Consider the following 26,734-nt stretch of genomic DNA (forward strand, 5'->3'; position numbering starts at 1 on the left):
TAATAAATTTCCTTCCTTTAATAAAGCCAGTGTGAAGAAAGGTTTTCTATTTCTTGTAACCAAAAATATCTTGATATATCAAGACAAATATTGGAAATACACATTCAAATGATTGATATACCAGTTATTAAAGAAAGCTAGTATGTTTAGAGGTGGTTTTCAGAGTGCGTGTTTTTCAAAGAATGGATCCACCTTCCCCCCCAAATGATATCATATTCATATGTCAAATGACAACATATAAAGTGGTGGCATGCAGGGGTGGAAGGCCTGGAGTTTCACTCGCTTAGTCTGTCCTCTTCATAGTCCAATGTCTGCAACCCCCACCCCATCCCACATGGAAACTCATGAAGCACCTCTTCAGAACCCAATAGTTCTGCAGAACACAGTGGGAACACCTCCTAGCTAATATATTCCTAAAATGGGAAGTTGCCATTATTTAAAAAAAAAAAAAAAAAAGGAGTGCCTTTCATTTGCAGAAGATTTAGCCTTTCACAATTAATTGAGTATTGACTATGTCCTTCACGTTCCCTAACAACTTTTCAAACCTCCTCCTCTTTCATTCACTCAAATACATCAGAGGACCCTGGTAAAACTTGCTCAAAGGTATCTCTTTTTGTTCCCTGGAACGCTTATACATGAGGTTAAATTGCATCATAAACTCCTAGTAATGTTATTATGAGAAAAATTAGGGGGGAAAAGTAATTACCCAAATGAGTTATGGTCAAATAGATTTTTGAAAATATCTATTAAGATGGAAAATATCTATTAAGATGGAAATACCCTATAGGGATAGTATCAGACTACTATTATAAATTCAAATCATCAGACAATATACCCTTCTTTTGCTTACTATATCAATTTCCAAAAATTTTCTAAAAGTGTTGGACATTTTTAAAACATAAGGATTTTGTTTATAGGGCAATTTTGAAATAAAATGCTACATAGTATGAGGGCAAATGATAAATTTTCCTCACAAGAAATCAAATAGAAGACTAGTCTATCCTCTTCATCTGATATGTGCCTGCCTACTGTTTACAGCGAATCTAAGAGTCCACCTATTAGAAAGCACAAGTATTTTATGTACTATTAAAGAAAAAAAATGTTATCAAATAAGCCATGATACACCACTGATTTTTAGACAAACCAAAAATTCAGAGATGACAAAATAAGAAAAATGTCCTTCTTAAAAATCTATGAAATAGAGAAATAACATGGGTCTAGAACTTGGTAAATAGAGAAGTAGAAGAAGAGTGGGAAAGAGTATTATTTTGATTCTTAGACATGGAAGTGGGCTACTTCTGTCCCATTGTCCAAAATCAAACATATTCTGTAAGGCAAACACTGCTCTCTACTCACCCTTCAGCATCAGGGTCTAAAATAACAGCCAGCTCTGTTAACACAAGCCCTGCCAAATAATGCTGTTGGCGGAAAGGCACGGATAATTCAAACATATTTGCAATCTTCTGGTCTTGTACGTTGGTGGAAAATCCAGAACTCTATTTGGGAATGAGGTAGAACAAAACTATAATAGCTGTGCAACAAAACATCCCACAGACAGAGAATTACAACAAATAAAATGTGAGCATTACCTGAAAGTGACATGAACTTTGCCTAGGGTAACTTATTGCCATGGGTTTATTATAGATCACTGTTACTAACAGTGGAGAAAGTAAATGCTCTTACTTTTTATATAGGAAATTATGATGGAATACCACTTGTAACTATTTTCAATTTTCTTTTTACCATAGTGAAACTTTCCACCTGTTTTTTCTTTACCTTTTTAGCCACTTAATGTTTGAATATCATATTCTGAAGGGAAAAAAAGCAACTAAGTCCAAATACAGTGGTACCTTGGTTTTCGAATGTCTCCGTTGACGAACATTTCGGTTTACAAACGTCGTAAATTTTATGGATCTATGGTATCATTGGAGAGTAAAATTCATGCTAAATTTGCAGTTTTAGGGGTTGATTTTAAAGGTCTGGAACGGATTAATCCATTTTGCATTACTTTCTATGGGGAAACCGCACCTCGGTTTTCCAACGTTTTAGAAATCTAACGGTCTTCTGGAAAGGATTATGTTCGAAAACCGAGGTACCACTGTAATGTATGATGTACTCATTGCTGAGTACAAAAGAAATATTCATAGTCAAGGCTATTGGTTTCCAGAGAAATTGCAAATATCGGTAAAACTGCTTTTCAGAAAAAATACCATTTCTAGAAAAATCACTATCATTTTTGCGGTCCACTTACTGAGTTTTAGAAAGTTTTTTAATACTGCAAAATAGCATCCCCCAAGATATAGTTCAAGGCAAGAATGTCCTCAATTTTATCACCCTCTTTAATCCATAATTCAAGATCATCCATGTGAGGTTTCTTGGAAGAAGAATAGATTTCAGATTTCTCTATGGAGAAATCATCTTCCTAATAAGTATGTAAAATTCTTCTTGCCCCCCCCCCAAAAAAAAAGTGATGTCTCTGTCATCTATTAGAATCTGAGAATTATGTACTCTAGTTAGATGGCAAAGTGGGGAACAAGATAATGGAAGAAATTCTATGAATTTCTTGGCTGAATGAGATGTTCACCAGGGAGTTAGGTGTAAACAAATGTGTTTCATTAAAGGTTTTAGAACTATATTTATGCTTAATTTGTCCTTGACTGTGTAGCCACATCATTGACAGAGGATAGGGGAAGAAAGACTAGTCTCATCCATTACAGGAAGAAGTGTGTGCTGGCTAGGTAAAAGTATGTGAAAACAGCCTGATCCATAATATTTTCTACAAAGGTAAAGTGAAAATTTGTGGGTGCTCTCTGAAGTTTTCTAAGTGAAGTTTAAAATTTTCATTTATCAAGCATCTGAGATTGATTGATCCTAGGGAATTACATTTATGAATGAAATATCTCAAAAATAAAATTGTAAAGAGTTAAGATCAACTTTGACTTTAGACATTAAGAGCTTAAGGAAGCATCTTGTTTGCCTCAGGAATTATGTAGCAGAAAGACTAATGTTTCACTAGGAGGGAGAATCCAGGCTTCTTGGATACTAAAACCACAAAATCCCTTCATCTCAATCTGTATGATAGCATACATAATAATTGCTATGATAACCTTTTCTCATCTTTAGAAAAACTACTAACTGTTGAAGTCAGGTGCTGTGCAGTGAAAACCTATAAATATTCATCTAGCTTCCTTTGGGTTTTTTGGATACAAGAGAGGTAGACAGGGCACTGTTCGGCCTCCTTTGCAGTCTGATCTCTTTCTCTGCTAAATTATGCTTTATTCCCCTTCCTTTCACAAGTATTGATTGCTAATAAACATCTTGTACCCCAATCTCAGTCTGTGTTTGCTTCAAGAAACCCCAATTTGTGAAAAGATCTAATTAATCTAAATAATATGTAGGTGAATTCACTCACATGTACATAAATATGTACAAGGAGTACAACACAGTGGTTAAGAACTTGGACTCTAAAATAAAGCCAACATGTAAAGAACAGCATAGGGATATAGCCAATAATAATGTAGTAACTATGTATGGTGTCAGATGGGTGCTAGACTTATTAGGGTGATCACTTTGTAAGGTATATAATGTCTAATTACTATGTTGTGCACCTGAAACTAATATAAGATTGTATGTCAAGTGTAACTGAAAAAAAATAAATTAAAAATAAAATAAAGCCAACATGTGCTTTGGTTCAAAGCCTAGCTCTGCCATATTTTACTGTGTGACTTTGGGTAAGTTATTGATCTTTCTGTTTCAATGTTTTCACATGTAAAATGAGTATAGTAACAGAATTCACCGGCTAGAGTTGCTGATGAGGATTAAATAATTAATATTTATAAAGCACTTAGTACAGAGCCTACCATACAGCTGTTATTCAATAGTGTTACTTACAAATTTTTCCAGTGTTTAGAATGCCTTTTCACAAATGTGAACTTGAAAAATACATTTTTTCATACAGTTTGTATACCTGAGATGTTGCAGAAGAAACAGACGGTGATGGTGATGCAGGTGGAGTTAGCAGGCTGCAGGGTAAGTTTAATGTAACATAATGCTCATGGCTGCAGACGATTCGCAGAAAATCCAACCTCAAGGACACCAGGACACTTGGATTTGGTAATGTATAAAGCTTTGTAGACACCTGTGAGCATTGCATAAACAAGAGAATACCAATTGAATATATCATTTCTGTAATACCAACACCAGAATGCCAGATTAAACAACAGTATTCAGTGGGCAGTTTTGGGTTCTATGATATAAACAACAGTAGTAGCTTTCTCCAGAATTACTGCTAAAATAAAAAAATTTGAACTACAAGATTGACTGTATAAATCCACTGACTAGGCAAAAATCCACATTCTTACATTTCTAACATAGCATCGATATTTCCACTTCTCAAAGATGCACTTTATGAAAGAAAAGTACACCATCAAATTAACTTCATCAAAGAAATATTCCATTCTTTTTACAGTACTTTGTGTTAACCTATATTTATAATTATCTATTGTCTATGTTCCCAGCTACACTGTAAACTACTTGAGGACACACATAAACGGACTTAAAAGCTTTAGCATCCCTAGGGTCTAGCTCAATGTTTGGCAAATATAGGAGTTCAATGCTTGAAGAATAAAGACATAACAGATTTGGGGAACAACCGTACATGACATTTTGGGACAAAGTAAAAATAATACATACTGCTGCAAATATTTGCAAGTGGGTCAGTGCCCACATGTAGTTTTAACTTCTCTATTAAAAGAAACATAAAACAAAGGCATCCAATAGAACAAATCTTTAAAATTCTAAACATTAGACTGCCAAATAGCATTCCTATCCAGTAGTTCTCAAATCTAATCTGTGGACCTGCTCGGAAGCGCTTCACAAGCACTGTGTACTGTACTACCAACCCCCACCACCAGGATTCAAACTCCTCAATAATGCTAGGATGGGACACAGAGATCTGTGTATTTTAAAGTTCCTTTGAAAGTTAATTCTAATGTGATTATACAACTTAACTACCAAAATGGCCTATCAGGACCAATACCTAATGTTTTCCAAAAGGCAGATTTCATTAACCAGTTGATAAAAATTTTAAAACACAATCAGCTGTTTGTGGAAAAGTTCCAGGACGCTTTTAGTTTAGAAAAAAGCAAGATAATAAATGACATTCAGGAACTGGGTAAACAAACATCTGTTCATGATTCTACACTCTATAATGTCAAGGGCTGCATTAGGAATACATAGCAAAAATACAGCTGCTTTAAACATCACTCAAGCCACAAATAGTTCAGTTAGCTGTTCATTCAGTACAAATGTTACTCTCGAATAGTATCGTGGAGATGCTTTACAGTTCTACTGACTTGGTGGGTGCTCCAGAGTGAGAATTAAAGAGTCATGAGTGGGCCAGTATAACTCAGGGAAAAGCCAGCTATACTGGTATCAGCTTGCCAGAGTCCTGTGTCCTGATTAAACAAGTATAATTTATTTTTGCCTTGCTAATAAAAATATGCTATTTTTTAAACAGTATATTAATGTGTTCTTGAAGATCTTTTAGCTCTACTTGTAAAAAGAGCAAACACAGTATTTGTTCTTTGATCACTAATTATGCATTACCTGTTTATAGCAAGTCTTTATAAGGCCAAAAACAAAACCTCTGTCCATAACAGACAACAGATCATTGAGAAAGAATGCAAGACTTGTGTTGAGTCTCTCAACCATTTCTGTGTCCTGAGAAACAGAAAAGCAATAAAAGTATGAGTTTAATGTGAGCTTGAAAAAGAGATTTAATAAAAAATATATATATATAGTAAGTCATTATTACCTTCTGAAATCGTGAAACGATATCACTAGCAATTGTACTAACAAGAGCATTAATGTCATCCATGAAACGTTCTGGAAAACGACTTTTCCTGGGTGCATCAAGTTTATCATTAAAGTATAAATGGTGCACCATGCTCTTCACCTGAAAAAATAAGCCATTAGTTTAGTTTCTTACGGGTGCAATGAACAGTTATAGCAACTCTAAACAGTAGGGCTATTTTTTCAGTATACCATGTGATTTAATATGGCTGAAACACTGTTAACTCCTCAAATATTTTGAAGAGTTCACTACAACATTTTATGTGTTCCAAAGAAATATCAAATACGAGACAATTTAATCACAGTATCATCTTCATGAAATTATCCTGTCAATAGGAAAAAAATTCTGTGTATATCAAAAGAAAAAAGTTTACCCTTTAAAAGTTTTAAATTAAATCTTCCCAAGAATCAACAATTTTGCCACTTCATATCCCTAAACTGTGAGCTTTGAGAGGTTAGCAACCTTGACTTCACTAGTCTTCAGCATCTAGAATCTAGTAGCAAATGGTAGGTGTACATTAAATATTGATGACTAAATATTAATAAAATATTAGGTAAGAACTAACAAAGTGATGTAAGTTTACAAAATGCTTTTGTATATAGGTTCTTATCACACCAATGTGGTGTTGGTAATAAAGATTTTAAATTCAGGGAAATTAAAGCCAAGCCAAGTCTTAACCTGCAGACGTTTGACTATTTTATATTTAAGAAATATGAACATACCATCAAAAAAAAGGTGAAAATTACAACTTTGATCTTATATTAAAAGCACATGAATTACAAATTTGGTGTTCATTCTCTAAGAAAACAATCACCATTTAAATATGGTCCCTATTTATTTTATTAGTAAATCCCTAGAAGAAATGTCTTTTTATCCCCAACATAGGTAACATTCAATGCTGAGAATGACCCTACGACATACTCTAGAAGTGGCCTTTTCCTTTCCTTTCCCTTCCCTTCTCCTTCCTTCCTTCCCTCCTTCCTGTTCTGTTTTCTTTTTTTTCTTATTTTTTTACTTCTTTTTTGGAAGAAAAAGTTTCAATGATTTCAGCTTTCTAGAGGCTGAAGTAAAAGGTCCCTAGTGCCAGAATGCCCAAGTGAATCACATTTCTGCTATCTACAAACTGTATATATTTAGACAAGTTACTTAATCTCTCTGTGTCTTGGTAATACTAGCCCATTGAGGCAGTGCTACTACACTGTATGCACTTGATAAATGTTTATTGCTTTTGTGTATATATGTGTTAATGTGTGTGTAAATATTAAAATATTAATGCATTCGTTTTTAATATCATTTACTGAATTAAGCAAAAAGTTGTTTTGTTTTTGTTTTTTAATTTGCTATAACTGGCATATCCCTAAGAGCTTCCTAACCATAAAAGACTGGGTATCTATAAAGCATTCTTTACCTATGTTTGGTATGAAATCTATAGTACTGCCATTATACAGTAGCCTGTTCAGACTAAAAGAGAAGGTATCACAGGTTCTTTAAAAAGTTAGCTAGCTTTTGCCACCATTCCTAAAAAAAATTAAGTGAGCTTTGTAATTCCACCTAAATTGTGCTGAGTGTCCAGTGTCTATTTAGAGGTTTAACAAATGTAATTTTGTCTTGGAGGCACATGTAAACCATAAGATGGACAATAAAAAATGATATCTAGTATAAAATGTGATAACACAAGTGTTCACTAAGGAAAACAATATTAAGAATGTGTTTAGTTTGCTCACCATTAACTCAAAAAAGAACCAGGCTTGTTGCAAAGCTGATTCCCGAACGCTGCCACTGCAAACAACCCACTGCAAAGCCAGCTCCTCATGAAAAAGCTATCCAGAAGTAAATCCAAAGTTATTATCAAAGTCAAGTCAGTTAATAACACAAACCAAATAATAATGCAACTGCAAATGAAGATATAATGAGAATAAGCAAAATAAGGCATGTGAACCATTCAATGATGCAGTGAGGACACCCATTAACGAAACGGCTATTTATACATGTAAGACAGTGGCATGTTGAACAGCTGAAAAAAATTACATGTTATCTTGCAGTAAAATGTAATTTTAAAAGGACAGGTGGAAAACAGCCTTCTAAATTGTACCTGCAAACAGAAACTAGACCGAAAACTCAGTTACAAATAAAATCTTGTTTGTATCTTATAGATATGCTTCAACTTACATAAATACATTCATGAACTTTGCTGGTACAATTTAGGAAATATCTTTAAAAATTTAAATTTTGATATAAGGCATTAATTTTTAAGTTTTCAGGTTTTTAAAGTCTTTTTTATAAAAATGGCAGAAATGTCCTGCCTTGTAATGGATATGCATACAAAGCATTTGCAAAATAGTGTATATTAATATGAAAAAGGACTAACAAAACTGTGCATAAGGGAAGCAAATCAACATATCTTACTAAGAGTGATAATTTTTCTAACTCATCTTCCTTTCCCTGGAGATTTAAAACACAAAACAAAAGCAGTTACAGAAACAGAATTCAGAATTAATACATTTTTTGGCACTAAAATTTGATACTCAAATTTCAATTCACTAAACTCTAAAAACAGTCAATCCCAAGATTATAATAATAACAATAATGTAAAAGAGCCTGCAATGGAGAGGTATGCCCAAAAGGCATCAGACAAGCCGTGCCTGCTCAAATGTATTTTTAAATACAATGCAAATATTTTAACATCTCATACTGGTTATGCAAAGAAACTTTTTTATCTATTTAATTGTTGGAATTATTTTCCCCCTTTTTGGATTGTCTTCATATGAATCTACCTTTTTAGTTGGTAAGCGTCCCGTTAATGTTTGTAAGAAACTTGACGTCTCTGTGTGCGAAGACATACGATTACAACTTCGATCCATAGCCTATGGAGTGAAGATGAATGAATGACGAGAAAACATTAAAGTCTGCTGTGGATGACTTTGCAGCTCAAGGATTACATTCAATTTTTTAAATAGTGTTTTGTTGTGGTTTCAACAACCATCTATTTTATTGCTCATCTCATTTTCACCATTTTAAATTGTTTAAATGACAATGCATTAGAAATATCAAAATGGCCTCTATATATTTATAGTCTTTATAAAGATGAATATTTTAATAATTATATAAATTCAGAGTGCTGCAAAGAATGAAACTTTTATTTGTGTGATCTATATACATGCACATATCTAGTAAGAAAATGTAAAAACATACTTCTCAGCTGGTTTCAGACCAAAAAAAGAAACCAAGAATTTTATATTCAATAAAAAGAATAAAAAGTTTAGAATGATTTCTTTCATTTTTCACTATTATCAAAACTATTCAGGTTTGCCACATACTACATCAAATATAAATCATTACATTAAACAAGAAATTTTTTCTTCAAGAACAAGAACATTTTTCTCCAAAGCCAACACACAGATGAGAAGCATATTTTGAGGTACCATGCAGTATTAGCTACCAAGCAATTAGACCTAAGTAAGCAAAACCTAATTCAACTAAGTTAAAACAAATTTCATACTTTGCAACACAGCACAAATTAAAATGGATTTTTGCTTCTGGTATTTAATCTTATAGCATGGGGCTCATATACTGTTCACATTTATTTTCCACTTACTACCAGTATTTCTAGTCAGTGATTATGAAAAAAATGACACGATAGTAAATGCTAAATGAAAACGATACAATAGCTACACTTTAAACCAAAAGCAAATGGAAAACTGTCAGGTTTTTTCTACACAAAATTTTTTTTAGATTCCTACTGAAGATGTGCTATCCCTAAAGTAGAAACTGTTATCAAAGCCATCAATTGCATAAGCAGCAGGCACTGGAATACTGACAGGGTGTATAAGGAGGCAAAGAGGAGACAAGAAATAGGAAAGCAGAGCAATACTGGTGCAGTTGGTGGTATTCATGCATAGTAGTTGGAAAATGTGCTAAGTAAACAAAAATACACACTTTTTAATGATTAAAAAAGCAAGCCACTGAAATCATAGTATATACTAAAAAGTAATGTTCTAAAGGGAAACATCAGCAGCCAATAAAGAAACCTCTAATGTAAACACCACCTGTGTTGATTCTGCACTTGGACTGGGGTTGGATCCCCATGGGGCAGCTTTTGGACCACCAGTGTTAACCCAGGAATTGGAGCGATCTAAACCCTAAGCATATAATAGAAAGCAGTTGGAAAGGAAAGAAATATTACATGTGGCATGCTATAATTATTCTTAAAGAAATCCAGACTTTCCAATGCAAACATTTTTTAAAAAATTAGTACTGTTAAAGCAACCAAAATTTTAAGGCACCTATAGAGTACTAGTTCACCAAAATTCTTACATAAATTTTTAAAAATCAAGAACATTAAATATAACATTTAAAGGTAATTTCTCTTCATGTAAAGGGATCACCTTGAAAGTTCCCATAGCACCAGCCCCACAAATTTCTCTTTAAAGATGGTACAAGGTAGCAACACATAATTTCCTCTGAATATTAACTAGAGTTTAAAAACAAAATGGAAGAAGAAAACATTCCATTCTTTTCTAAAAGACTTTAATTTCATTCCATCTGTCACGAACTGAAAACTTCTGTCTAGTGATAGTCCATAATTCTATTTGACATTGCCTCTTCTTTCATTTTCTTTTAGAGACTGTTAGGAAAAATTAAGGAAAAAACCAGATGCCTAATATTTACTCCTTCCTAAAAATGATGGTGAATTTGGGGTTGTACTCAGTTTTATTGTGCTTATTGTAATTAAACCTAATACGCTACTATTTTATATAAATAGTATAAGGAAAAATATTATGCTGGAGGTATTTATAGGAATTATCCCTTCATCATCACTATTAGCAATTTAAAGTTAATTTAATATGCTGACCAGAAGTGAAGTATGTCTGTCTGTCTGTCTGTCTCTGAAAGAGGTTTTTATGATCCTAGGTGAAGGGAAGTGGAGTTTTACTTCACTTTCTTAAACCTGACTGGTCATTAAAATAATTTGGGAAGCTTTATAAAATTTAGGTTCTTGGCCTGACTCCCAGAAATCCTGATTCAGGAATCTGGACGGGGGCCTGGGAAGCTGCTATTAGAACTGGAGTAAGTTATAAGGAATTTTTAGAGGATGGTTGGTGTAAGATTTATGAAGACAACCCAAGAGAAGCTGACTGAACAGATGAGGATATAAGCATGAACGCAAATCACAAAGCAGGTAAAGAAGGACAGGTAAAAAAAAAGAGTAGTAACAGTGTTAATTAACTTTGTATAGACAGTACCACCAGGAAAGCTTAAAAACAACCACTAATTTAGAGGCAGGGCCCTACCTCTGAACAATTAAATCAGAATATCATGGGGGGGGAGGAAAGAAGGGAAAGGGGGGAAAAGGAGGGGAGGAGAGAGGGGACAAGTGAAGAGGGGGAAGACAACCTGCCAACTCTCAAGAGCTTAGGTTTTAGGAAGATAATTTCCTGTTGTTTTTTACCTATTTTTTTCAAAAATACAAACAGGTTGAAATGATGTTACGATAATCACCCACACATTTGACATTAAATGTATAAGACGAGAGTTCAAATCCAGGTTCTACTGCTTACTGGTTGTAAAATCTAAGGTAAATTACCTAATATCTCTTTCAGTTTCTCAGCTATATAATAGGAATAATGATAGTGTTTCCCTCATATTGTAAAGATCAAGTTAAATTATGGAAGTACATTACTAAGTATAATGCCTCAAATATTGGAAACTCTCAAGAAATAGTTTTAACAAAAACTTTCCATACATGTTTTTTAATGCTTCCTAGCAAAGTACATTCGACAATATTCAAATACTAGTAAAATTATGTAATCAGTAGATTTGTTTAAAATAAAGTACCCGCCTTCTCAGAATCACATTATATTATCTCAAATAAAAGCAAACCAGCACACAATATTTTTCAGACAAGTTAAAACAAAATTCTTCATCAGTCTCACAAATTATGTCTCCACTCTGTAAGTATAAAGTTCTTTCCTACATTTTCAATTTTTATAATCAGTACTCATGTCACAAAAATAACAAAACATAAGCATAAATTACAAATTGTGTTCTCTCTACCACCAATTTCCATAAAAAGAATAACAATAATGTTGCTGAATTCTTTAATTCACTTTTTAACACCTGGCTTAATAATTTCCTTTATTTATTTATTTCCCGCTCACTTCATTAGGTCCTGCCACCCCCACTCTGGTTGAAGCTGTTGTTTCTCAGGCTAGCTGTGTAGGACAAAGCTCCCTGGCCCATGCTGGTGTTATGAGCCTTGCTCAGGGCAGCCCAGCTCCAGGGAGAGCCGTTGTTCAGAGAGCCGTTGTGAACGCGCAGCCCAGCGACCTCGGCTTTAAGAGCACAGCGCTCCAACCACCGGATCCACCGGGCCAGCCCAATAATTTCCTTTAAAACTCAAGTACATGTTAATCCGTAATGTGAGAATAAACAATAAATCTCTTTGCTCCATTATATACCTATAATATTAAGGCTCTGTACAGTTATAATTACATCAAGCAATTATGTTTAATTAGAGAAAAACCTGTGGCCAATTATTTGTAAAGGAAATAATTTCCATAAACCAGGTGTTAAAAAGCTAAGAATTATATCAAACAGGCCTTAGTTAAGCAAATTCATTAATGATATTTACTCATGTAATAACTTTGCTTACTGATCTCCAACTAACATAGAACAGATTAACCAAAAATGCAGACATGTGTGTAACAGTGTTTTTGTTGCCAAATCCCTGTACTATTATTTTGTCCCTTAGCTATAGATAGGCTCTTTTCTTGAGCAAGGCCCATATTGTATTTGACTTGACACGAACACTCATGTAATAATACAAAGATTTGGCTTTATATTCACAAGTCCTCATCATACTGCCTACCACATAGTAAGCTCTCAGTGTTTGAAAATGAAAAAAATAGATGATACATTAGCAAAAAATTATATATATATCAATGTAAAATTGTATTATCATTTGATTAAAAACAATAAAATTCAAACCTGATGTAACCATTTACATAATTGAGTTAGAAGACTTTTGGTGGAACAATGAAAGAATAGATCAGTTCTGAAAAATAACTGTGAAGAAAGTCTCACAAATAATGGTTGTACAGTCACTAGAGTAGTAAAAGCCTGTTGATATCAGTATTCTTGAATTTTAGGAGTTCTGCATTTCATATTAAAGAATCAAGTAAAACTGAAACTTTCATAAAGCCAAATCTCTTAAGATCTCAGTGCTTACTAACATTCATTCATTAGATCACTGCCTGTTGAGTATCTTCAATATACTGGACATGACTGTCGTCTCCCATTGTTTTCGGTTTCACTTTCTGCGGTTTGTTACTTACTCATGGTCAACTGTGGTCCGAAAATATTAAATGGAAAATTTCAGAAATAAACAATCCATAAGTTTTAAGTTGTGCCATTCCGAGTAGCTTGATAAAATCTTGCGCTGTCCAGCTCCTTCCCCACCCGGGATGAGTCATACCTTTGTCCGGGGTATCCACACTGTATATGCTACCTGATATTAGTCACTCAGTAGCTGTCTCCGTTCTCAGATCAGCTATCGAGGTATCTCAGTGCTTATGTTCAGGTTACCCTTACAGTAGCCTAACACCAGCTCACTATGCCTATGTCTTCGACCTCACTTCATCTCGTCATGTAGACATTGTATCATTTCACATCATCACAAGAAAAGTGAGGACAGTGTAATATTTTCAGAAAGAGAGACCACGTTCACATAACTTTTATCACAGTATACTCTTATAATCGTTCTATTTTATTAATAGTTATTGTTAATCTCTTACTGTGCCTGATTTATAAATTAAACTACATCATAGGTATGCACTATAGGAGAAAACAGTATATATAGTAGTACAGGTGGTGAGAAGGGGCTCTACCTTTAACATGTGCAAATCAAACAATTTACAAAAGGCAGCTGAGTTTAGAATTCCAGAGAGATTTGTACTGAAAATATAATTTTGGGAGTCATTAGCACATAATGGTATTTAAAAGTATGGGACTTGATAAGATCATCAAGTAAGTATGTGTAGAAAGAAGAGAAGGGAAGGGAAGAGAAATAAGGATAGAGGCCTGAGGGCACTTCCAGATTAAGAGGACAGAAAAAGAAGAATCTACAAAGGAGACCGAAAAAGTGTAACTAGTAAAGTAAGTGGAAAACTAAAAGAGCGAGGTACCCTGGAAGCCAAGTAGGAAAACACCAAGAAGGAATGAGAATTTAACTGTCAAAAGTTGCTGGAAGGGAAAGTAAGCTGAGTGTTGAGAACTGACCATTGGATTTAGTAATGGAGAGCATTGGCAATATCAACAAGGGCATTTTGGGTGGAAGATGGGCAAAATATTTGATTAAAGTAAGGTAAAGAGGATGGTAGCAAAAGAACTGGACACAGCAAGTATAAAAGGCTCTTTTGAAGAATTCTGCTTACAAAAAGTTCCAGAAAAATGACAAAGAAGCTAACAGCAGAAATACTACAGAGGAGATTTTTTTAAAATAGAAGAAATATTAACATGCCCGTTTGTGGATGGGATGATTTAATAGACAGGGAGAAAGAGATGATGTAGGAGAGAGATGAAAAGAACTGCTGCAGTGAGGATCTTGAGCAAGTGAGAGGAGTGGGAGGTTTGTACAAACGGAGGGAATGGATTCAGGGAAACGGATCGCTCGACTATAGCAGAGCGTTAAGTACTATAGCAAGTATGTGGTAGTAGGTAGGTAGACGCTGCGATGGTAAAAGTCTACCAAAGTTTTCTTCTGATGGCTTCAATTTTCTCAGTTAAGTAGGAGATAAAGTGAAGAGGAGAGGAGGAGGACTGGTGGGAGGGTATTAGGAGTAAAAAAAAAGGCAGCATGAAACGTTTTTCTGGGAGAATGGGAAAGTAAAAGGAAAACAAATATATATATATAGATATAATTGCTTGCCAACATTAAGGGCTCTCTGAGATTTATGGTGTTTGGTTTCAAAAGAGACCAGGAGACCAGTCATCATGGTATTTCAATGATATTTTCAGTCATCAAGTCACGTTCAATGGCACAGGTGCTGACATGGCACAGGCAGTCAATTAGGTTCAAATATGATTTCAAGTTTGGTTAAGAAGTAAAATGAAATTAGAGAAAGGTAAGGGAATTGAGGTTTGATTATAATAGGGATAATTATAACAATAGAATGGAATTTATGATAAGCTGGCTAAATTAGAAGAAAGAACATCAAGGGGGTAAGGCCCAGTATAAAGGTCACAGAATCAAGTGACTGGAGGTTGCAGAGAAGTGGAGAAATTGTTGGGAGTTGAAGTACTAAAGAGAAAAACAGGAGCAAATGGTTAGAGAACAAAAAGCATGGCATTGAGATTATGAAGGTTGACGTTAATTGGCAATGACAAGAGCTAGGTTATGACTGAGGCATGGCTGAGGCAAAGGTGAAGGGCAAAATCATTAAAGAAGAGTTACTTAAATTTCTAGGCCAATAAAATAAAAAAATAAATAAAGAACAGCTCTAAATAAACTTCAAGGTTCCTTACAATTTTTCCATGAGATAAAATTATATACTACTATTATTAGGTATTATGACTAAATGATAGTCCAAAATAAAGGTAGCTAGCAAAAATTTTGCAACAAAAGGAGAAAACATAAAAACTATTTAAATAATACTTGATTCATAAGGCTCTGTTGTCATAAAACAAATTTTCATCTTACGATGGCTTTCTTAGACATTGATATATATCATTATGTATCATCAAAATTAAGTTTGTCGTATGTCCCATTTTATGAACTATCTGAACAAAGGCAAATAATTCCAGTATATGTAGACCTTTGTTCTAAATCTTGATGTTATCATTTATCAAATACGTCATGTGAAGGAAAACTCTAGGACCATACTAAATGAGGCACAGTGCAAATCTTACAGAAATTGCGACATTTAAAAAAATAGAACCTTCCAGAAAATGATTATATATAGCTCTTTAACAGGAAAATTTCTTATAATTCACAAATCAGATTCATTCTATTTAAGAACTGTATTTTACAGTATATAAATAATGCTAAGTACCATCTCTATTTCAATGAGAAATGATAAAAAATAAAGACAAAGATAAAAAACTTGAGTTCTTTTCCTAAACATGGAAATATATGTGGAGTAAGGCTACAATATATATTTTTGATTTGTGAGAAATTATTTTTAAAATGACTTAAAAGTTACTTTAAAACGAGCAATGTTTAAAGTTCTTTAGAAGCTTCTGAAAGTAAAATTTCTGTAACTATATGAATAGGTATGAGTAGTTCTGATGTGTTTGGTCAATGTTCAAGTATTTCACCTAATAAACAAACCAGACACGATCTTAAAAAAAAAAAAATTCTATTATATTTCAGGCTAAGGGTCAAACACAGATCCTAGAAAATATTTAGTGATTCTTCTTAATATCCTTATTACCAGACTAAACTGCCAAAGAAAAGTTGGCTATAATTCCACAGCAATAATATCTTCCTCCTTTCCAATAGCAAAAAATATATTTGAAATGGTTTGGTCAAAACACAATGCGACGTGATTTCTTGGCCTCAGTCTTACTGTTCTTTTGTCCAGCTTATTTAAACTCTGGGTTATTTTTGTACTTTATACAATAACTGTTTGTTCCTTAAGTATATTTCTTTGGGTAATAAAGATGAATGCTTTAAATAAAGTTTAACTAGATCTTATACTAGCTGGTGTGATCCTTGTTGTCTGGGATAATCATTACCATCATTAAATAAATCATATTTTTCTAATCCGGTTGCATCGTATATAGAGTTTTCCAGAGAAAATGTGGCTCTATTACCAATCAAGGCTCATCATTGTTCTTGATATTTTTTGGAGAAGGGGGACTCATATTTTGAATCAATGATATGTCCCTTCCACACCGCAGTCACACCGGTGTCTTAATTTTACAGGAAATCAATCTAACCATTTTTCACATGAAGTATGAGACAGACAAAAGTGAGTAATATGTGACGGGTAATCCTGGACAAATTTCAGAATTTGGCAAGATTTTTTTGAGCAAAGTGCATAAACCAGTTTGTAATAGCAAGCTTATTTAACAGAAACCTTTGGTATTTACACATAGGATAGAAATGTATGTACATTTTTTTGCTTATTACTAACTCAAATACCTTTTAAAATTAAGAGTAAATTTAAATAATTGGACATTTTTCATTTGTTCATACATGAAAACCAAATCAATAGATGTATATCTTTAGTTTACCTTATTGCCGATGATTGACCGTACTTCATCATCTGGTGATGTGGGAGTCCCAGATATATCTGGATTACTATTACTAAGGCTCCGAGAACGATTTAAATTAAGGCTTGCAGGTCTCACAGCAGATCTAGCCATCGTGGCATAATGCACTGATCCTCCCAAACCCCCAGGACCTAGAATTGTGTATAAAATCGCACATAATTAAACAAAGAAAATTAGTCAGGAAAGGACCTGGAAAAAAAATCTCTGCCACTTTACAAAATTCCATAACGATCACGAATTGCTTTTGTTACTAAATGAAAAATACAATAAATAAGAAAAACACTCAAGACCTAATGATACGTACACAAAGATGTTCTATATTACAGTAGTTGACATAACCATATGAATTATAGATACATGCAAAAAAAATGAAAATGGACTACTTTCTTACACCGTATCCAAAAATACACTCAAAATGAATTAAAGACTTAAACGTAAGATCTGAAACCATAAAAGTCCTAGCAGAAAAACATAGGCAGTAAACATTTTGACAATGGTCTTATCAATATCTTTTTTGAATATGTGTCCTCAGACAAGGGCAACAAAAGAAAAAATAAACAAATGGAATTACATTGAACTAAAAAGATTTTGCACAGCAAAGGAAACCATCAACAAAATGGAAAGACAATCTAGCAAATGGGAGCAGATATCTGCAAATGATACATCTAATAAGGGGTTAATATCCAAAATATATACTCAAATAACACCAAAAAAAAAAAGGATTGAAAAATGGGCAGAGAACCAAAATAGACATTTCTCCAAAGAGGACATACAGCTGGCCAACAGACATATGAAAAGATGCTCAACATCGCTAATCATCAGGGAAATGCAAATTAAAACCACAATGAAATATAACCTCACATGTGTCAGATGGCTATCATCAATAAGTCAACAAATAACAAGCGGTAGGATGTGGAGAAAAGGGAACCTTCATAAACTGTTGGTGAGACTGTAAATTAGTGCAGCCACTATGCAAAACACTATGAAGATTCCTCAAAAAATTAAAAATAGAGCTGCTATACGATCAGGCAATTCCCCTCTGGGTATTTATCTGAAGAAAACAAAAACAGTACTTCGAAAAGATATATGCACCCCTATGTTCATTGTAGCATTATTTGCAATATTCAAGACATGAAAGCAACCTCAGTGCCCACAGATAGAAGAATGAATAAAGATGGGACACACACACACACACACACACACAGAGGAATGTTACTTGACCATATAAAAAACAATGAAATTTTGCCGTCTGCAACAACATAGATAAACCTAGAGGGTATTAAGCTAAGTGAAATAAGCTGGACAGAGAAAGACAAATACCATATGATTTCATTTATACGTGGAATCTAAAACAATACAAATAAATAAACAAAACCAAAACAGACTTGTATTAATAGTTATAGAGAAAATCTAACGGTTGCCAAAGGGCAAAGGGAGTGGGGGGGATAACAATAAAAATAAAAAAACAAAATGAGCTAAAAACTCTGAGTCATATTACTATTACACCTCGCTTTCACAATGAATGCCATAATTATTTGTCACCATTATTGATGTTAACGTTGCCAATAGCTGGAAAAGGGAGGGCATTTACCATTATTACTAGTGATGATGACTCATACAGACAAATAAGTGAGTAGGCTGAAAGGTATGCACCACATATCTAAATAACTGAACAACTGAAGTAATTCAAATTAAGACATACTCTACCCCAACACCACCACTAACTCCACTACCACCAACGTCATATAAAAAGCAGATAACTACTTTCAGCATTAATATTCAGAAAAGCTATATTATTTTGTTAACCATGAAGAGATCAGAACTTTTCTAGAAAATAATCTTTTACATTATTGTAGGTTTCAAAGGGTTATCAATCAGGGAACAACTGAGCCATCATGTCTCTTCTTTAATGTCCAACAGCACTCCACATGACAAATACAACGTTCTATTTATCTTATCTTAACACGGAATGATAAATGTTTCCAGAGACAGAAGAAATTATTTTCAAGGTTCGTTTCCAAGAATTACTTCAACCAAAATCCCTTTAATTCAAATGAAAGGAAGCTGTATAAATAATGATGCTTTAAAATGTAACTTATAACATAAATGTAACCTGAAATGATGCTTTTAAATGTATCCTTTAACTCTAGCACCCAGCACAGTCCATAGCACTTAACAGGCATTCAACAAATGTTTGCTGTTGAATAAACACGTCACACTATGGACTATAAAATTGTTTCATTTTGCCATGAACACAAAGTATGCAAGACAATTTCATAGTAAAAAGAACAAAATACCTGGTGATGGTGAATTAGGGTAAGTATTTGGTAGGCGAAAAACATAATAGATATATGATGCAAGAAGGTTGTTCCTGCCGTGCTGGTCATGATTTCCTTCCAAGTTTTTGTGAAGCCGATTTATAATCGATGCCATGGCTTCAAAAGATGCTTGGCCTAGATTAACTTTTAAAAGGAGGAAAATATTTTTGCATTAACTATTTTAGACTGTAAGTTCCAAAAGTATCAAAGTATTGTCATCTCTATATGCATTAAGTATAGTGATTATATACAGTAAGTATAAAAAGATATTTGATGCTGATTTTAATGATTATCTTGTATTAGCTGAATCAAAAATACTTTTGTAAACAAAATTAGAAGAAAAACTCATTTTACTAATTTAACATGAAAATTGTACTTCATCAAACAGGTACCCGTTATTTTGTAAAACCATACAAAGTACACATTAAGAAAAAAGAAATCTATCTTATGTATCACCTTTGAGAACTCATTTTAAAGATTTTGCTGAAAAGCTACATAGCATACAATGAGCACATATTACTTTTGTTTTAAAAAATTAAAAATATTAACAGTAAAAGTAGATTGTTAAAAATATCAACTTAAGATAATAAAAGGGATTAGTGAATAAACAACTTGACTTTCATGAGTGAATATGTAAAAAGAATTAGAAGGAAAAAGGACGAGAAAAAGAGGTTGAGGTTAAGACTGTACAGCATTTTCAACGTCAGCTAAGCAAAGCCCACCCAGTCATTCAGTTCAGTATATAATAAGAATTTTGCACAAACTAGGAAATCTGACAGCACACTGAATAAATGGGTAAACCAAACAGCCATTGTGAGCAATGGAGTCTCAGATTGTATGATTTATTTAATCAAGACAGGAAATTATGAACAGATAATGAGGTCAATTAAGTTTTCCTACAAGTAGAATAATCAGATAAAGTGGTCAGTTAGGGAGATTAATCTATACATACTGAACTAGAAGAGGAAGAGACTAGAGCCAGCGAAACCCAAGGGGCTTAGCAATCCTACTTGTGTTTCTTGTTAATTTCTTTTCCTCAGAGTAGCTATTTCAAACCATCAGTATGCTCTTCAAAATTCAGGTCCACCTACTTCCTTCTCAGCAATCTTGCTTTTTATTTCTCAGAAGAAACGTATAAAGCTTGAAAGTCCTCAAGTTTTTACCACACATTTATCAGAATGTGAAGGCATTTTTATTTCCTTTCCAAAGCAAGCAGTGTTTGTCTCCTGCATAAGAATGATCTATCCACCTTCACTTTTATCCTACAGGATTGCTTCATTAATTAAACTTTTGCACACTCCTATATCTTGAATTTTTCTCACCACCCCCGACTCGCAACTAGTTTCTCAAAGCAGATAAACATGCTCAAACCTCTCCATTCTTATACCCTAATCAACCCTGATTCCTCGTCTAATTAAATATCTTTAAAGAGTAGAATATGCTTTTTGTATTCCTTTCATCATCTACTGTTCACTACTTCTTTCTCTGTAATCTTTTTCGACTTTCACTATTTGACTGAAACTATTCTAGTTAATTTCACTAGTGAACACTTCTCTTAAGTACAATAGATAAAAGTGGGACTCCGGAGTCATTGCTTGGGTTTGAATCCTTAGGCAAATTTTTTAAGCATTATGTTCATCACTTTACTCATTCATAAAATGGTGATGCTAACGACACCCACACACAGAGTTGTTGTGAGGATTTCATACATTAATATAAATAAAGTACACAACACTATGCCTGGTACATAGTAAGTGCTATGCTAATGTTTGTTACTATTGTTATTATTTTACTTATACAAACTGCAATGATGAACACTTCCTTTTTTGCCCCTTAAAATCTTCTCCTATGACTTCTGTAATGGTACTCTACAATGTCTCTTCAATAGCTCTTAACCCACCCTCTCTTCTCCACCTCACTGTTACCTGTCTCTTATCAGGACCTCATAGCTTTTGTATAAAATTCTACACAATTCCTAATTTGTCTCCCTTCCTCCAGATTTCAACCCATTTCCATGCAGTACAGTCATCTTTATAAAAGTCAAACTGGGTCAAGTTACTTCCCTAATTAAGACCAGACACTTCAATTCTCTGAAATGTCATGAACACTCTAACTCCCCCATCACCCATCATCTCCAATCACCAACCCTCTGATTTATAATTAATTATTTCTAATTCCCTCAACATTTCCAGGTGCAACTACAGTTGCCCCTAACAAAATCCCAAGGCATTGCATACTCCTCTATCACTTAACACAAAATTTCTATAACAGATTAGCTGAAATTTCTCACAAGATCAACTACTTTGCAGGATTATGTGGAAGCTGTTAGCATTAGTAGAGGAATAAATCTTGGGAAAAGGGTGGGAAACAGGAATACCTCTCCTTCTAGAACAACACAGAAGGAAAAAACATATAGCTTTTGAGTTAATGAAGGAAAAAAGAGCTCTATAAAATAGAGGACAGCTGGTGAGTGAAAATGTAGACTAGATAGATTATATGTCATGTAAAATGCAACATGATTTATGTTTGCCTGTTTTCCTAACTCATCTGTGAGATCCTTAAAATCAGGAACTGTACGTTGGACAGTGCCTATCAGTGTCTGGGTACATAATAAGTGCTTAATAAAAATTTGGTGAATGAATAAATTAATTTGTTTCCATAATTTGAGAAGTCCATATGGCACATTTTATGAAAAACAAACAAAATAAAGTTATCCTTTTTTTGCATCAGAAACAAGTAAATAACAATCCCCTCCAAAATCAAACACAGTCCTTACAGACAGGAAATAGGAATCATGCATGGTTCCAGTTCTGAAAAAGTCAGGAATGTCAAATTATAAATTTTATGATTCCCCAAACATAAATAAATTACCTATTTGGCCAGCAATGACAGGAGGTCTAACAACTAAAAGTATCAGTTTATCAAGCAGAAGATGAAGAAATCGGACCACTGGTTCCAACTGAGATGAATTCAATGCTGAAATACTGCTCTTCAATTCATTTTCTAAGTTATTTTCCATGATTCGCATGTCTCCAATTCGGACCGGGAACATGTGTTCATCCAGAGCATTGACCAGAGCAAAAAACTTGTCAAGATAAGGATCCTAAAACAAAGAACAAATAAAAGCACTAAACAATTATAACTCTGTATATTCCTCAAACTATGGACCCTTAATAAAGTATCTCATATTAACTGATAATACAAAAAAGTACATAAGTATATACATAAATATTGTTTCCAAGTAAACACTACATTTTCATTTATTATAAAGTAGCCACTTCAAATACTAGTGATTACTCCAGAAATCTACTGTTACCATGTTTCCCCCAAAATAAGACCTAGCTGGACCATCAGCTTTAATGTGTCTTTTGGAGCAAAAATTAATATAAGACCCGGTCTTATTTTAAAATAAGACCGGGTCTTATATCATATAATATAATATAATACAACATAACATAATATAATATAATATGATATAAGACTGGGTCTTATGTAGTATAATATAATGTAATATAAAACCAGGTCTTATATTAATTTTTGCTCCAAAAGACGCATTAGAGCTGATGGTCCGGCTAGGTCTTATTTTCTAGGGAACACAGTATGTGGTAAGTGTCCAATAAAAACAGGGCACAGAGTCTCTAGTGAGCCTCCCTGGTAGACAACATGAACTCACCCTGTGTGTCTCTACCAGGACAGGGCTATTGGCAGCTTGTGTCTTGTTTCCTCTGGACCTGACCTCTTTTTCCTTAGCTGATTTTGCTTTATACATTTCAGTATAATAAATCATACCTATGAATATGACTATATGCTGAATCCCGTGAGTTCCGCTAAAAAACCACTCAGTTTTAGGGTGGCTTGGGAACCCCTGCACATCACCCTTTCCCTTTTCAACCTGGAGAGCCCCTGAATTCCATTTGAAACACATGCCTCTTCTCATTCTACATTTTCTCTCTGGAAAAATCATATTTTCCAGTATAGTTTTAACTATCATACTTATTCTGTTACCTCCAATCCTAAACTCCAAACCAATTACCACTGCCTATAGGACGTCTTCATCTGAAGGGCATAGGCATGTCAAACTCAACAGGCTCAAAAATAAACTCATTGTAGCTCCATAATTGCTCCCCGTTAGCATGCTCCCAAATTTACTTTTCTCGTGTTTCCTATTTAGTTTAGAAATCACCCTCTGCCTGGACTCTGCATTCTAGGGCATTGAAAGTCCTCCATAAACTAGTACTAGCCTGTTCTTTTCTCCTCATCGATAACGATTTCCCACGCACTTTAAATTGCACTCACACCAGATTAACTGCCTATCGTTAAAAAGCCTACTGCCTCTGCTCTTGCTTTTTATCACCTGAGTTGCACTCCCCCACATGGTAAATGCCTACTTATCAATGCAACATCTCAGTCCCCCGCGGAATAGACAACTCTCCCCTCTGTTCCTGAAAGGATTTAGTTCGTGTCTAATGTAGTATTAATTTTACTGTATTGTAATTATTGTTACATTTTCCCCAATTACACTGTAAGGTCCTTGAAGGGAAGGCTCCTTCCTTGACAGGTAGCAGCATCCCTGACCCTCTTCAAGCTTACAGTCTGGTGGGGAAGAGAACCAACAAACAAATGCCAATGTACATATATGTACATACACACGTGCACACAAAGAGGGAGAGAAAGCGAAAGTGCGAGAGGGCGCAAGAGCAAGAAACAGTAATAAGCGCAGGGTAAGACAATACAGAGTAACGCGGCTGCTATGTTTGAAAGAGTCATCAGAGAAGGCCTCTCTGAGGTAAGCAGATGCCTTAAGGAAGAGAAGTCAAACAAATGTCAGGAAGAAAAGCATTCCAGCTAGAGAAAGAGTAAATAGAAAGGCTTTGAGGAGAGCTTGGCATATTCCAGAAATACAGAGAAAAACATGGAGTAAATGGTCCCTAATAACACTTCTCATTTGAAATACTGAGTCTATGAGCAATAAAAGGAGTTGGATGATGCTTTTCAACTCTAAGTATTCTGCTATGTACCAGAAACTTAGGGGGGAAAATTACCTAATTGTTCAAAATGAAGTCAGTGACATTTTGAAAAGCAAAATATTTGCTTTCGTTGACATTAAATGACATTTTATTGATTCCTTTAAAAAGTAACTTCTAAATCTATATTTTTAACTAACATATACTCACATAAGTCTTACAGCAGATAGCAAAATGGATTTAAGTACTAGACAATATGTTCAGTTTGTTCAAGTGAAATTTGATCATAAAAATTATTAAAACTTACTTGTGTATGGATAGATGAAACAGCAACAACTTCAACATTAAAAACACCTTTGTGATTATCTACCCATTTCATGCCAGGTAGAGGAACCTATAAAATATTAAATACAATGATCACAGATGCATAAGTTGATTATGAATTCTGAAAACAAACAAAAAAATTACGATATCTCAGTGAGAAAAAATACTGCGGAAATATATTTTTACACACTAAATAAATGTCAAACTTACATTGTCATTATAAAATCAATGTTTCCTACAAAAGCAGAAAATACACACTCGAAATTCTATCTTCCCAGTGACATATCCCTTTATATCATTCCAAATCTTCCTCTATGAAAATATAGTTTTATACACATAGGTGATATCAAACATACTATTTTCAAACCTGTTTTTCACATATTACATTGTGAATCTCTTCATGCCAATAAATTCACATTTACAACATTATTTTAATGGTTTATAATATCCTATTTTCTCTATTTTAAACACTCTCATTATGTTCTAATTGGGTTTTAAAATATTCACAAGCAACGGAAGTCTGTTTTAAAGATGAGAAAACATTTTGTTTTCTGATGTAAATGGCTAGGAATGCTAATTAAACTTAAAGAAACTTATTTTTAAGAGAGAGTACATCAGTTTTCTCTATTCCTCCTGCTAAGTACTGCTAATAAACAAACAAACAAACAAACCCTGAACATGATACGTAAAGACTGAAAGGTGGATAGAAAAATGCAGATGGGATAGGGAACCTCAAAATGGAAAAAAGTATAAGGCAGTGTTTCCTGGGTATTACTTTTGCCTCATATATCCTGGACGAGGTGCTAGAGAAGCTGGTAACCCATAAATGCCAAAAGGAGCAGACCAAAGCCAGTAATTGCCATACTCTAGCCAAACACAAAGAAAGGAACTGCAGCCGCTCCCCACCTCCAGAGGCTGAGTGGGGAGCCTGGGTTTCCACCCTCAGCTGGCTGTCATGAAGTGCCTGATCCCCACACACATTGGGTGGTATCAGAGGAATTGATCCCAGCCCAGTGGTAAGAAGTGCCAATGCGCTGTCAGTGGAGGCCAAGAGAAAAGCAGTAACAGGTGCCCTCTCCCCCCCCACCGCCAAGGAGGAGTCAGCAGAGGCCTATCAAGGAGCCTGAAATCCCACCTCCACCCAATAACGAGCCCCCATCCCAACCGAAAGCAGAGTGAGGAGTGTGGGCCTTTACCTCCACCTGGCAATAGCTGCACGCCCCACTGCTAAAACAGGAGACTTAAAGAAGATCTAAAGTCATGATATCCAAAGCGTTCAGGATATAATAAAGAATTACCATCATACCAAGAACCAGGAAAACCTCAACTTAAACGAGAAAAAGCTAACAGATACCATTACTAACATGACACAGATGTTGAGCAGATGTGACAGGACTTCAAAGCAGCCATCGTAAAAAATAACTTCAACAAGCAATTATGAATATCCGTGAAACAAATGAAAAAAACCACAAAGTCTTGGCAAAAAAATTAAAAGTTAAAAAATTAAAAGAGGTATTTCTTTTCCACTGTTTCATATTTTTATGGGTAGAAAAGAAAACCAAATAAAGTCAGTTTCCTGTTACAATATTCAACATAAATAGGTAAGAAATGCAATATCTCTACTGAGGCAAATAACAGGTTTGGAAACATTTTTTTTTTTTAAGCTAGTTAATTAAAACTACCGTGTTTCCCCGAAAATAAGCCCTAGCATGATTTTTCAGGATGATATCCCCTGAACATAAGCCCTAATGAGTCTTTTGGAGCAAAAACGTAAGACCCAGTCTTATTTTTGTGGAAACATGGTACTCAAAGAAAGAAACAGTAGTAGCTCTTTCAATCCAAAAACACTGTTTCCAGTTATAAAACTAATAGAGGATACACAAGTAAAAGGTGAACACATACTTCTTTAAAAATAATGGTTCTCAAGGTTTGATCTGAGCAACATAAACATCATCTGGGCACTTGCTAGAAATGTAGAAAATCAAGCCCAAGCCCAGATC

General features: G+C 34.3%; 1 protein-coding gene across 7 annotated transcripts in view; it reads right to left on the reverse strand.

Annotated features, from left to right (window-relative positions):
- The window catches only part of DOCK7 (dedicator of cytokinesis 7), a 190,860-nt gene that overhangs the window by 53,523 nt on the left and 110,603 nt on the right, over positions 1 to 26,734 (reverse strand). For 2 of the 7 annotated variants that reach the window (XM_033114069.1, XM_033114070.1), the window contains exons 19-30: positions 24,718 to 24,804; positions 22,318 to 22,549; positions 19,426 to 19,590; positions 17,090 to 17,259; positions 9,901 to 9,993; positions 8,629 to 8,718; positions 8,261 to 8,296; positions 7,579 to 7,674; positions 5,816 to 5,956; positions 5,608 to 5,721; positions 3,968 to 4,138; positions 1,357 to 1,496 (exon numbers count right to left, since the gene is read on the reverse strand). In XM_033114069.1, coding sequence (XP_032969960.1) covers positions 1,357 to 1,496; positions 3,968 to 4,138; positions 5,608 to 5,721; positions 5,816 to 5,956; positions 7,579 to 7,674; positions 8,261 to 8,296; positions 8,629 to 8,718; positions 9,901 to 9,993; positions 17,090 to 17,259; positions 19,426 to 19,590; positions 22,318 to 22,549; positions 24,718 to 24,804 — 1,535 coding nt within the window. The remainder of the gene's footprint in view (positions 1 to 1,356; positions 1,497 to 3,967; positions 4,139 to 5,607; positions 5,722 to 5,815; positions 5,957 to 7,578; positions 7,675 to 8,260; positions 8,297 to 8,628; positions 8,719 to 9,900; positions 9,994 to 17,089; positions 17,260 to 19,425; positions 19,591 to 22,317; positions 22,550 to 24,717; positions 24,805 to 26,734) is intronic. The other 5 variants (XM_033114071.1, XM_033114072.1, XM_033114075.1 and 2 more) reach the window with 3 other exon arrangements.

This window comes from Rhinolophus ferrumequinum, chromosome 9, assembly GCF_004115265.2.
Source record: "Rhinolophus ferrumequinum isolate MPI-CBG mRhiFer1 chromosome 9, mRhiFer1_v1.p, whole genome shotgun sequence".
Classification (NCBI taxonomy): domain Eukaryota; kingdom Metazoa; phylum Chordata; class Mammalia; order Chiroptera; family Rhinolophidae; genus Rhinolophus; species Rhinolophus ferrumequinum.